General features: G+C 36.6%; 1 protein-coding gene across 1 annotated transcript; it reads left to right on the top strand.

The window, feature by feature from the left end:
- The first annotated feature begins 6623 nt into the window (after positions 1-6623).
- Positions 6624-11977, top strand: LOC135842088 (uncharacterized). The gene is made up of 3 exons (XM_065359432.1): positions 6624-7587; positions 7671-8007; positions 11135-11977. Exons 1-3 carry the CDS (start codon positions 7273-7275, stop codon positions 11734-11736), a joined length of 1254 nt encoding a protein of 417 aa, XP_065215504.1. The 5' UTR covers positions 6624-7272; the 3' UTR covers positions 11737-11977.
- Positions 11978-12776: the final 799 nt, after the last annotated feature.

The following is a 12776-nucleotide window of genomic DNA, read 5'->3' as shown; positions in this document are numbered from 1 at the left end:
CTTAAAACTGTTTGAAACAGTTTCCAATCGATTTGGCATGTCCAAAATAGGGTATATCCCAAATTTCAGCTTTCTTGATCAATTTGGTAAAATTTTGATTTTTTCCCTCATTTTTGGGCTAAATTTGATTTTCAAAAATTCACCAAAAATCGAAAAATGCACTTTAGCACTAGAAATTTTGACAGGTGATAAATTTTTGCTTGATCTGTCGATCTACCTTTGTACGGGTTGAAAAATGTTGTGCAAGTCCTATGTTGGAACGCAACTCCCCCTTTAAGAAAAAAGTTGTCCCGGAGGATCTTCCGGGTGGGTGCAATAGATCTTTAAGCGGGCTCCCAGACTATAAGTAAAAACGTGCAAAAAAGGCTGACTTTTCAAAAAAAAAAAAAATGGCGAAAAAATGTAATTTTTTCCAAAAATTTATGAAAAGTAACAATTTTTGTTAAAATTGTCACATTTTGGATTTTTGAAATAATTCTGGCAATTGCTATGGGTTTTCACTTATTTCAAAAATCATCCAAAATATCACTTTTTTCCATGGAGATTGCCAAAAAATATAATTTTTTAACCAATAATTGCCAAAAAGTCCTGCTTTTTGCTAAAATGGCCAAAGTCTTTTTTTTTACCGAAAATTGTCCAAAGATTTTAATTTTTTTTGCCGAAAATTTACAAAAGTTTTCAAACGTTTTATTTTTTTCAAAAAATGTCCAAAGTCGACTCGACTTTTAGAAACTAAGTAAATATTGTCAAAATTGAAAAATTACACAGAAACGTTGTTTTTTTGGCGAAGAATGTAGGTTCAAAAAGAAGTCTCACTGTTTGAAAAACATTGCGAAAAAATGGGATTTATTCGCCAATAATTCCTAAACATTGCTCATTTCTGCAAAAATTGTAAAATTTTGTTTTTTGAAATGATTCTCGCGATTCCTAAATATTTTTACTTTTTTTCAAAAGCATCCAAAAGACTTACTTTTTTCCAGAAGTTGCCAAAATATACCTTATCAATTTTTACCCAATAATTGACAAGACGTGCTATACATGCTAAAAATGATAAAAGTCTTCCTTTTTGCCAAAACCTGTCAAAAATTCTCAATTTTTTTGTAAAAAATTTCAAAAAGTCTTATTTGTCCAGAACCTGAAAAGTCTTGATTTTCACGAAAAATTGGAGAAAGTGTTAACTTTTTATAACAGTTTAATTTTACCTGAAATTGCTAAAAATTGCGAAAAAGTGACTTTATTTTAACCAAAAAAAGCATTAAAAAAATTGTCACTTTACGAAAAAATAGCAAAAAGGTGTAATTTCATCACCTATCAATAATTCCCAAAAATTGCTAATTTAAAAAAAAAATTGTCCAATTTTTGCTTTTTGATATATTTTTTTCAAAAATTCGTTTCGATTGCCAAAAGACTCGTATACTTACCTACTTTTGTTTAAGAAATTGCCAAAAAGCCCTTCTTTCTGTTGAAATCGTTCAACGTTTAACTTGAAAATTGTTTTTTTTTTTACCAGAAATTGCAAAAATTCTTACTTTGCTGCAAAAAATTCTCAGAAAGGCACTTTTTTTTCAATAAAAAAGTGATAAAATAGTTCAATTTTTGAGAAATTAGGAATCAGAACATTTCCTTTTGTAATGTTCGGTGTTTTTTCTTGGTGGTTTCCTCGTGTTACTTTTTCGAACTTGTTTGACGATAACTGAGGTCTTTTTTTGGAAAAAATTTTATCCTTACGAGCCCTGAAAAATTGAATTTGTTGCCTCCTTGAATTTAAAAAAAAAAAAAAAATAGCTGGATTTGTTGAAACATTAGTTCACTTGAACTGACTGAAATTATTACTAAATGAAGTACCTACTTGGGACACGACAGAACGAAACGATTGCCTAATTTCACGAATTTGGTGTCTTGACGAAAAGTCTGAAGTTGAAGTTGATGTTCTTGATAAACGGAATATACTCCGGCTGAATTATTCACTGAATCTACAATATTTCCGCTATTATCAACGACTTCAAATATAACGTTCGATGGACATGATAGCTGTGAAAAAATAATGAAAATACATATTATAAGGTAGATACTGAACGTAGGTATTGGTATACCTATTTCTGTAATTTATCTCACTCAGCTTACTTTACAGAATCCTGTCATAACTTCAGTGGGGAAATTTTTAATCCTTGGGTAATTTCTGAAATCTGGCGGTAATAAAGAACTTCTGCACGGTATCCCAAGTGGGAAATATGTCATTAAATTTACACTTTCTTTCAGGGCGTCATCGCTGATATTTAAAGTCTCTGTAGCATTAACTGCAAAAGTTCAGATATAGGAATAGTTTTAGAATTGTAAATAGGTAGGTATACCTATTTCATGTGGTCAAAAATACTCTACAATATAATACAGAAATCAATCACTACCTAATTTATTTCTGATATCCTTGGGTAAATTTCGAACCAAACCGACATTACAGTATCCTATTCGAGTCCTTTTTCCAATTTTACCACAAGTGCTGCATTTAGTCCACGGCTGCGTCCAGTCGTTCCAAATTGCTATCGTGGTATCCTTGAAGCCGACTGGTATTTGAGCAAAAGGACCGGTTTTTGCTTCAGTTGGTTTAACCTGAGATAACAAACACACGTCTGCAGAATTCAGGTTTCACTGAAAAATCTTCACTCTATAGATCATGAGACAAATAGGTAGTTACCTTTTTCTAAATAGGTACGTACATTAAAATACTTACCTCTTTAATAGGTTCGGTGGAAGTATCCAAAACGTGAAGGAAATACGGAACGTCAGCATCGTTCTTCAAGTGACAAAAGTACATTCCTTGATGATGAGATTCTAAATCCGATAAATGAAGAGTAAAAGTGAACGCTGATATATGTATGTGTTCACCTTCTTCTACCGTTTGTGTTTCAGAAGTGTAAGGTTTATTTACAAAATACCATTCTGTTTCTTCTAATATATCGTCCGGTGATACGCAAACGTTACAATCTAATCTTGAAATAAGTACGAGTACATCATGCTTTTAAATTCCCGATCGAAACAAAAAACTCAAAAATCTGACATTACTAGACCTATACTTACTCGATAAATGTTTTAGAAAAAGCAGCTACTGCCGAAAGAAATACGTTTTTTTCTGCTGAAATGGCGTGATATTTGCTTTCTAAGCATTTGTAGTAATCATTCCATAAAGTTTCCATTTCTCTTAAAGTTTCCGCAGTTTTGGGATAATCCAAAGCTGAGAATGAACTCGAACCTACGCTAACACTTTCTTTAGAGCTTGATGTTTTTTTCTTGTATACAGATTTCAATTTATCTTTCAGTTGTTGGGCGAAATTTTTCCAATCGGGTAAACTTTCAACTACGAATAAATGAACGCATAAATAAAAAATTATTATCACGCCGATAGAATTCATATTCACGATGTATTTTAATATAAAATGATAGGTAACAAAAACGTAATCGATTTTGGTGGAGAAAATTCACATAAAATTAAACAATATGATAGATAACAGTATAACTTAACCAATTGTTTTTGAAATTTTCTCTTTTAAATCGATCACTCATCGTGGAATCTACATACTATATGTACTTCAGAATTTTTGGGGAAAAAACCACTTTATTTGTAGTGATTTTGTTAAAAAGAATAATCTTAAAATTATGAACACACAAAAAAAATACAATGTATTTGACAAAAAGCAAGCCTTTGACATTTTTGACAAAAAGCAGATCTTTTTGAAAATTATTATTGACAAAAAAGTGAGGCTCAGGCATAATTTTTGAATAAAAACTGAATCTTGAGCAATTGCAAACCATTTCAAAAAGCAAAAATTAAAACAATTCCAACAAAAATCAGCATTTTTGGGAAGTATTCATAGGTGGTGAAAATAACTCTTTTCGCAATAATTTCGAAAAGTGAAAATTTTTTGCATTTTTTATGACAGGTAAAAAACTATAACTTAAGTACATTTTTTGCAGTTTTTGGCTAAAATCAAGACTTTTGAAAAATTTTTGGATAAAGGAACACAGAACATTTTTGAAAATTTTTGGCAAAAAGGAAGACTTCTTCATGTTTAGCAAAAAGCTGAAAAAAATGAAAATCTTGAGCAATTGCAAAAATTATTTCAAAAAGCAAAAATAATTTTTTTTTACCAAAAATCAACAATTTTTGAGACGCATTGGTGGGTGATGAAATTATTACATCTTTTCGCAATTTTTTCGAAAAGTACAACTTTTTTGTCAATTTTTTTTGTTGATAAGCCCGCATAAGGATCTATTGCCCCCCTCCCCACCCCAGGCGATCCTTCGAGACAACTTTTTTTCTTAAAGGGGGAGTTCCTAAGAAACATTTCTAGCCCTTGTCCTCAAAAAAAAAGTGGCCCTATTCACAAAATGGCGGCCATTTTGATTGAAAGGTCAGCCGAAATCGCAGATTTTGCGTTTCAACATAGGACTTGCACGACATTTTTTAAACCGTACAAAGGTAGATCGAAAGAGCAGGCAAAAATTTATCACCTGTCAAAATTTTACGTAGGTACTAAGGTGCCTTTTTTGATAGGTACATTGATTTGAAATTTTTTTATTCGGACTTCGGAGTGCATAGATCTTCCAATAATCAATTTGAAATTTCGTTATTTGGAAAGAAAATCTTCCACTGCCTAACACCACAATTCGGCCAGTCGAGTCGGTTCAAACTGGGAATAGCCTATGTGATCCCGAAATCTATAAAGGTCGTCTGTCTGTCTGCCTGCCTGGCTTCTTAAGACCATTGATTCGTCTGTCTGGTCTCCTCTCAAGGTCGTTAATCTGCCTATCTGACTTCTCAAGTTCGCTGATCTACCTGTCTAGCCTCTCAAGGGCGTCTGTCTGCCTGTCTGGCCTCTAAAAATCTTCTGCCTGCCTGCCTCTGTGCCTGCTTGGCCTCCCAAGGCCATTGGCCCATCTGGCTAGCCTCTCGAGGTCATTGAACCATTGTTCTGGCCTTTCAAGGTTGTCTGCGTGCTTGTCTGATTATTCATAGGTCGTCTGCCTGCTTGTCTGGCTTCTTAAGGTCACTGACCTGCACGTATGTGGGGACTTGAAAGGTCATTGATCCGTCTGTCCAACTTTTCAAGACCGTCCGATCGCTTGTATAGCTCATTAGGGTCATTGACCTGTCCATCTAGCCTCTTGAGGTCATCTGACTGACTGACAGGCCTCCCAAGGCCATTTCCCCTTCATTCTGGTCTCTCAAGGTCATCTGAGTGCTTGTCAGACTGTTCATAGGCAGTCTGTCTGCCTGTCTGTCTGTCTGGGTTCTTTAGGTCATTGGCCTATCTGTCTGTGTGGACTTGAAAGGTCCCTGACCCGTCTGTCCAACTTTTCAAGGCCCTGGCTGTCTGTCGGATTGTATGGTTTCTTAAGGTGATTATTGATTAACCTGTCTATCCAGCATCTTGAGGTCGTCCGACCAACTGCCAGGCCTCCCAAGGTCATTTGCCCTTCATTCTGGCCTCTCAAGTTCATCTGAGTGCTTGTCAGACTGTTCATAGGGAGTCTGTCTGCCTGTCTGGGTTCTTCAGGTCGTTGGCCTATCTGCCTGTGTGGACTTCCAAGGTAATTGACCCGTTTGTCTGACTTCTCAAGGCCATCCGTCAATGTGTATGATTTTTCAAGGTCATTGACCCTTCATTCTGACCTCTCAAGGTCATCTGAGTGCTTGTAAGGCTGTTCATACTAGTACATAGGTAGTCAGTCTGCCTGTCTGGGTTGAGTTTCAAGGTCATTGACTTGTCTGTCTGGCCTTCCATGAGGGTCTTGAGTATCCTTCTGATTTCTTAGGTCATTGACCCGTTTGTCTGGCATTTTTAAGGTCATTGACCTGTCTGTATGGTGACTCAAAGTTGTCTGACAGACTGTCTGGCTTCTCAAGGTCATTGACCCTATCAATATGGTTACTCAAGGTTGTCTGGAGATAGTCCGTGTGCTTGTCTGGCTTTCCGAGGTCATTGGAACCATGTCTTAGGATTGCTTGGACAGTTGCTTCCACATCTCCAGTCACCAAAATTCATTTTCCTCAATTTTTAACAATAACATATAATTTCAACGGGTTTCGATATCGATTGGTCCCCTCAAACCACCGGGCTGCTGGTTTATAATTTTTTTCTCTAGTGCCACTGTCATGAAAATTTTAATTGAATTTTGTTTACATACCTAATGATGGCTCACAACTAACAATAATTTTTTTCCAGGTACCTACATGGGAAAAAAATGAATACTTAATTATTAAAATATTTTGCCGCAAATTCCTAAAAAATAAACGTCACAACTTTCTCACAAGTTTTCAAAAATCATTTCCTTTTATTCAATAAAATTTTAAAAAATTATAAGGTAGAAAAAATTGACTTGCAAAAAAATAATGTTCTACTTTTTGAAATAGGTATTATGAATTTCAGTCCAATTTTTTTTCTATCTAAAATTTATCTGAATTTCAGATAAGTTTTTATTAAAATTTGACATAAATTATTCAATCAAGTTCAAAAAGCTTTCGCTCAGAGGACCACTTTCTTCAGATAAAAATAATTGGCTAGCAAAGTACTTGTTTTTCTCAGCCCAAAAAAAACTCGGAATTTTCCAACTGATAAGTTTTTTTTTCTACTGGATTGAAGAATTTTCTGATTACACGCGTTAGCGTTTATCATAAATAGAAAGTGGTAAAGCTGACTTTCAAATCTGAAGTAACGTTTTGGCCGACGAATTTGGTAAATTACCAGTTGATTTTTTCCACTCTTTTTGTATCCCTGGTTCGTGTTGCTTTTTAGTCGAAATGCTCGCCTTTGAATTGTACTCGGTTTTCATTTTGTAGCTCCTGCAGCCAATAAATTACTCGGTCGCGCTTCGCGATACCATTTTTCAAAATCAAACGATGAATTTCGCCGCCTTGAATTTATCACGTGCCTACAATAATATCAAGTCGCTTCCTTTTTCAAAGGTACACCCTCACACACTTGTACAAGTATTATTCTTACTCAGCACATTACAACGATATTTCATATTTCACCATAACTTCGACATATTTTCTTACGAAGTGCTCGCGTTCGCCATCAGAATACATGGTCCGATACTCCGATAGTAAGCAATGATCCTTGGTTTTAAAGACAATCGCTGCTCACCTTATTGCTACGTAGTTTCATCGATTCAGCGAAAATAATCTCCATCTTCGCCAAACCTGCGAGTCATCGTCGTCGACATCGCGATCGTATTTTACCCGGAGCGATTTCGGCGACATCGACAGCCCATCGAATGGCACAAATCAGCGATTTGCCGGAAGAAACACTGTTGCATATATTTCGATTCTTGCTCACCAGCGACTTGTATAATACGGTGAAACTCGTATGTCAGAAATGGAATCGTATTTGCGACGACAGCGTGCTCTACAGTCGAGTTATCATCGATGGCAAAATAGAACGATTTTCCGCCGTCGAAATTCTCAAAAAATACCCGGATCAGTTACGCCATATCATTTTCGAAGAACGATCCGATCTTAATTTATTGCTCGGATACGTCACTCGATGCGTTAATCTGCAGTCTCTGAAGCTCATCTCGTGTTATGGTCAGGTATGAAAAATCTAGCCTTTGCAATGTTCTATTCTAATTCACCGAATTGTAATTCGTTTCTGTTTCTTTCGCCTTGAAAATAGGTGCGAAACATCATCAACTTGAACAACGAAGTGAACGTCAAATTGATATGGAAAGTGTTACTCAAATGCCCTTCGTTATCGTCGCTAGAAATACGACAAACTGCCTTTAAAAACGGTTTGCGGAACTTCTGTCCGGCTAATGCGAATTTGCACAAGTTACGAATTAAATCCGACAACAACATGGAAATCGTGGAGCCCAAACTCGAGCAAATGTTCGGTCTGAAGGATCTACGTTTGCAGGGTATCAAATTATACGATGATCGAGCTCTGATACGCGTCTGCTCCAATAATCAGCATAGTCTTACCGTGCTCAAATTAGATGTGTGGAAATTCGATGGTGAGAATTGATCATTTTTCTGTCTCTTTTTTTTTACCAGAAATTGCCAAAGGTACCTATACACTTTTGACTTTTTAGGTACCTACTTGTAATTTCAAAAATGTCCTGCGTTTTGCTAAAATGGGCAGACCTACTTTTTGGCAAAAATTACAGAAAATTGAATTCTTGACTTGTCAAAAATTCACAAAAATTTGTCGTTTATTCGTCAAAAGGGGGGGGGGGCTGAGCCTCCTTTGCAAGGATTAAATCATGGATATGTTTTTTTGTACTTCATGTCAAGAAATTAAGTCATTGGTAGGTAATTTTCGAGAATTCATCTGGATTTTTTCCAACTTCTTAAAAGTCAGACCACAGAATGGAAACTCTTACATAATATTGAAATGTGAGAAATTGCTCATTTTTTTCAACGTTCTTGAAAATCTGATATAATTTTAAGAAATCCTCAAATGTAAAATAATTGAGGTTTTTTTTATAAATTATTAAAAGTTGGACAAAATTTGAAAAGCCTAAAATAGAATTCTCTTGAGGTCATTTACCCGTCTGTATGTCCTCTCGAGGTCGTCGGCTTGCTTGCCTGTCTGTCCGTCTGTCATGCCCCCAAAGGTCATTGGCCCATCTGCTTGGCCTCTCAAGAACGTCTGTCTGCCTGTTTGGTTTCTTAAGATCATTGACCTATCTGTCTGGCCGCTAGAGGTATCCGACTGTCTGGATTCTCAAGGTCATTGACCTGTCTGCCTAGCTACTAGACTAGTGGATGACAAACTGACTGTTTGGCTTTTCTAAGTCATTGACCCGTCGCCGTCTGTCCGGCCTCTTGAAGTCATCTGACCATCTGTCTAAATACTCAAGGTCATTTTAATCTGTCTGACTGACCATCCTAGGTCATTGGCCTGTCTGCTTGGCTACTAGAATAGTGGACGTCAAACAGATGATTTGGCTTTTCCAGGTCATTGACCCGTCTGTCTGAATTCTTAAGGTCATTGACCTGTCTGGCTGACCTCTTGAAGTCATTTGACCATCTGTCTGAATTCTCAAGGTCTATAATCAGGATGTCTGACCGTCCAAGGTCATTGACCTGTCTGTCTGTCTACTAGACTAGTGGACGTCAAACTGACTGTTTGGCTTTTCTAGGTCATTGACCTGTCGACCATCTGTCTGGCTTCTTAAGGTCATTGACCTCTCTGTCTGGCATCTTGAAGTCATTTGACCATCTGTCTGGATTCTCAAGGTCATTAATCCGTCTGGCTGACTGTCCTAGGTCATTGACCTGTCTGCCTGGCTACTAGACTAGTGGACGTCAAACTGACACTTTGGCTTTCCCAGGTCATTGACCCATCTGTCTGAATTCTTAAGGTCATTGACCTGTCTGTGTGGTCTCTTGAAGTCATTTGACCATCTGTCTGGATTCTCAAGGTCATTAATCCGTCTGGCTGACCATCCTAGGTCATTGAACTGTCTGCTTGGCTACTAGACTAGTGGATGTCAAACTGACAGTTTGGCTTTTCCAGGTCATTGACCCATCTGTCTGAATTCTCAGGTCATTGACCTGTCTGGCTGACTTTCCAAGATCATTGACCAACCTGTCTTTTTGGCTACTAGACTAGTGGATGTCAAACTGACTGTTTGGTTTTTCTAGGTCATTGGCCATAGTCGGCCGGCTGTCTGGCTTCTTAAGGTCATTGACCTGTCTGTCTGGCCTCTTGAAGTCATTTGACCATCTGTCTGGATTCTCAAGATCATTAATCCATCTGAGTGACCGTCCTAGGTCATTGACCTGTCTGCTTGGTTACTAGACTAGTGGATGTCAAACTGACAGTTTGGCTTTTCTAGGTCATTGACCCGTCTGTCTGGATTCTTAAGGTCATTGACCTGTCTGGTTGATCTCTTGAAGTCATCTGATTCAATGTATGGCACCATAAGGTCATTGACTTGTCTGCCTGGCCAGCTTTCTCAAGGTCGTTGACCTGTCTGTTTGGCCTCTCTAGGTCGTCTGAGTGTTTAAAATCTCACTTTTTTCCACAAATTGTCCAGAGGTACTCTCACTTCGATAGCAAAGTACTGAAACTTTATGTTTTCTATTTGTAATGCTGTGGGTTTTTTTTTGGCGATTCTTTATGCAATATGATGTTTTTCTTTCATTTTGCCACTTTTTTGGTTACATTTTCGAGCTTTTTTGCTTACCAAAGTTGCCTATTTTGAAAACATCCGCACCCACAACTTTGTCCACTGTACGGATTACCTACGAAAATTTAAAAAATCCAAAACTGTGCTGTGTGTAATGAAACGTGATTTTCTTCAATCATGAAATTAAGTCTCAGAATTCGTTTGTATAGCTTCCTTTTCGACAACCCTTCCCCTCCCCCGGTACCTCTTACCTCTATATTGGTCTTCCTGTATAAAGACTCTCTGAACTTGAAAAAAAATTGTTGCAAGTACGGTTTGAAACATCGAAAGAATAGGTAAGTAAAATTTTCCAAGAGAAAAATCTGCTGCGAGGCCCCAAGTTCAGAGCACCTCCCCCCTTCCTCCTCCTACTCCTCCTCCGCCCTGAAAAATGAAAAAATTCAACGAAACAAAAATGAGTCAAAGTGATAATGAATTTAAAATTCAAAATCTTTTTTTCTATTGATCATTATTTTGGGTTGATGTTCGGTCAAAAATGATTTTTAGCTAGGAACATCGCCTGAGAAAGGGATTAGGGATTCCCAAACCGACGCTATTTCATTTTTCTAGATGAAACCCGTTAAAAAAATTAACAAATTAAGTTCATTGTGTTGTTTCAAATTTTTTTGAAAATTTAACTTTTTTAAATCACAAAAAAAAACAAAAGAAACTTATGGTGTTCGAAATCGTTGCTCTCATTAGGGAGAGGGGGTGAGGGCGAGTGAGTGTAAATTTTTAAACGAAATATTGGCATGAAAAATCGTAAGTATTATTTTCCAAAATCCAAATCTTTTGGCATCGGTATATCTATGTAGAATGAAGATCGTTTCCTTTCTCAAAATATTTAATTTCTTTGAAAAAATCTCCTCGCAGAGTTTTCTTAAAAAAAAAAAAAAAAAATGAATCACTCTTCTCCCTCCCTCCTCTCCAGCTTTCTCACCTCATTTTCCTCTACTTTTTACAGAATCATGCCAAGATGAATTAATGAAATGCATCGGACGATGCACCAAGCTAACCAAACTCAGTCTGGAGAACTTCTCAGCCAGCGGCATAACCGACGAAGGGTTCGCCCATCTATCTAATCTGAAAAGGCTCAAAACTCTAGTCGTAACCAACGCCAAAAAAGTGAGCGCCAGAGCCATAATGCGCCTCTTCTACGAACCCCACGTACAAAATTTCGAAAAACTCAACCTCGGTAGATGTCCAGAGCTGCACCAACTTGTACTAAAATTTGTGGCCGATCAATGCCCTAATCTGAAAAAACTCTACCTCGATCAGTTCGCGTTGACTTGTCGTTGCATCGGCGTTTACGACATTCAATATATTGGAGAAAACTGCCCTTTGATCGAGCACCTGGAATTGAACTCGATGGATCCGGTGGTTGGTGAAGCGATACCGACGGTATTGAAAAATTATCCTAATTTGAAATCTTTCAGGTATTTTGTACGGCCTTTGAAGGATTACTTTTCCGAGTACGATCCGATTATACGACGTTCTAAACAAGAGTTACCAAATTTTTATATCACTTGTTCGTTAAAACATGGGATCATCGGGTATAAAAAATAAACAAAATTCGCGAGTAGTTGTTACGAATTTTTTTTTACGTTTTTTCTCATTATTATGGTAGGGTGAATCACGAAAAAAATTGGGGATTTAGATCAAATTCGGTGGAAACTCCATTTGACTCCGGAGGTGGCTTTGGAGGGGAGATATGAGCTCTCAAACGAAATCGTCTCACCTCCCAAAGAATTTTCTAAACACGAAATCGTTCAAAAATAAGCCATTTTCAAATTTTTAACCGCTCAGAAGAACCCTAAAAGTGGTCTTGGATTTTGACTGAAATAAAAATATCAAATACTTTGATTTGGGACTGAGCCATTTTTCCCAAACAAATTGAGTAACGACAGGAGCGAAAAAACAACAATGTTTTCGAAAAAGCTTTCTCTTTGAGGGCCTATTCTTTCTCTTCAGGAGCATCTCCGGAGATGAAAAATGTTCTGAGTAACTCTCAACTCAAAATGAAGGTCTACGCTGAATTTGGTCAAACTTCGCCAACTTTTTTTTCGTGATCTAGCCTGAAAACTTGAATAAAAATCCCACTGAATTTTTAATATCTTGTCAGACTTACAAAAACTTGAAAAAAATTGATCAATTTCCAATATTTAAAATAGGTACATAAAGTTCTGATGTATTATGTTAACTTTAAAAAATTTGGTAATATTTTTTCTGACTTCAACACTTTGAAAAAAACTAAGCTAAATTCGTAAGAAGTTCGATTTTAAAAAACTAAAAAAGGGTCTGATATTTTGGTTAACACTGAAATAGACTTTTAGATAAATCTGACTTTTCGTTTTGAGAACTTGAGAAAAATGCCAATCTTTCAATAAATTGGAAAAAATTTGATAAATTACGTGATATTTTTGAAAACTTTGAGAAAAATGACCAATATCTGACATTTTGAGTACCTAACAATGAAGTGGGCTTTTAAAGATAAGTCCAGTTTTTTCGAACTTGAAAAAGAAATAAATCAAGTGATATGTCAAATTCTCAAAAATTATTTTCTAACCTCCGTACTCAAAGTTTGGGTGCAAAAATTAATGTTTTTT

Source organism: Planococcus citri, chromosome 1, assembly GCF_950023065.1.
Source record: "Planococcus citri chromosome 1, ihPlaCitr1.1, whole genome shotgun sequence".
Lineage (NCBI taxonomy): Eukaryota > Metazoa > Arthropoda > Insecta > Hemiptera > Pseudococcidae > Planococcus > Planococcus citri.
Note: the sequence above shows the minus strand (reverse complement) of the source record. Positions and strands in the feature narration are given on the sequence as shown.

Coding starts and splice junctions, on each gene's coding strand:
- LOC135842088 (XM_065359432.1), top strand. CDS start 7,273: ATGGCACAAATCAGCGATTTGCCGGAAGAAACACTGTTGCATATATTT. Junction 7,588..7,670: donor TCATCTCGTGTTATGGTCAG/GTATGAAAAATC, acceptor CCTTGAAAATAG/GTGCGAAACATCATCAACTT. Junction 8,008..11,134: donor AGATGTGTGGAAATTCGATG/GTGAGAATTGAT, acceptor TACTTTTTACAG/AATCATGCCAAGATGAATTA.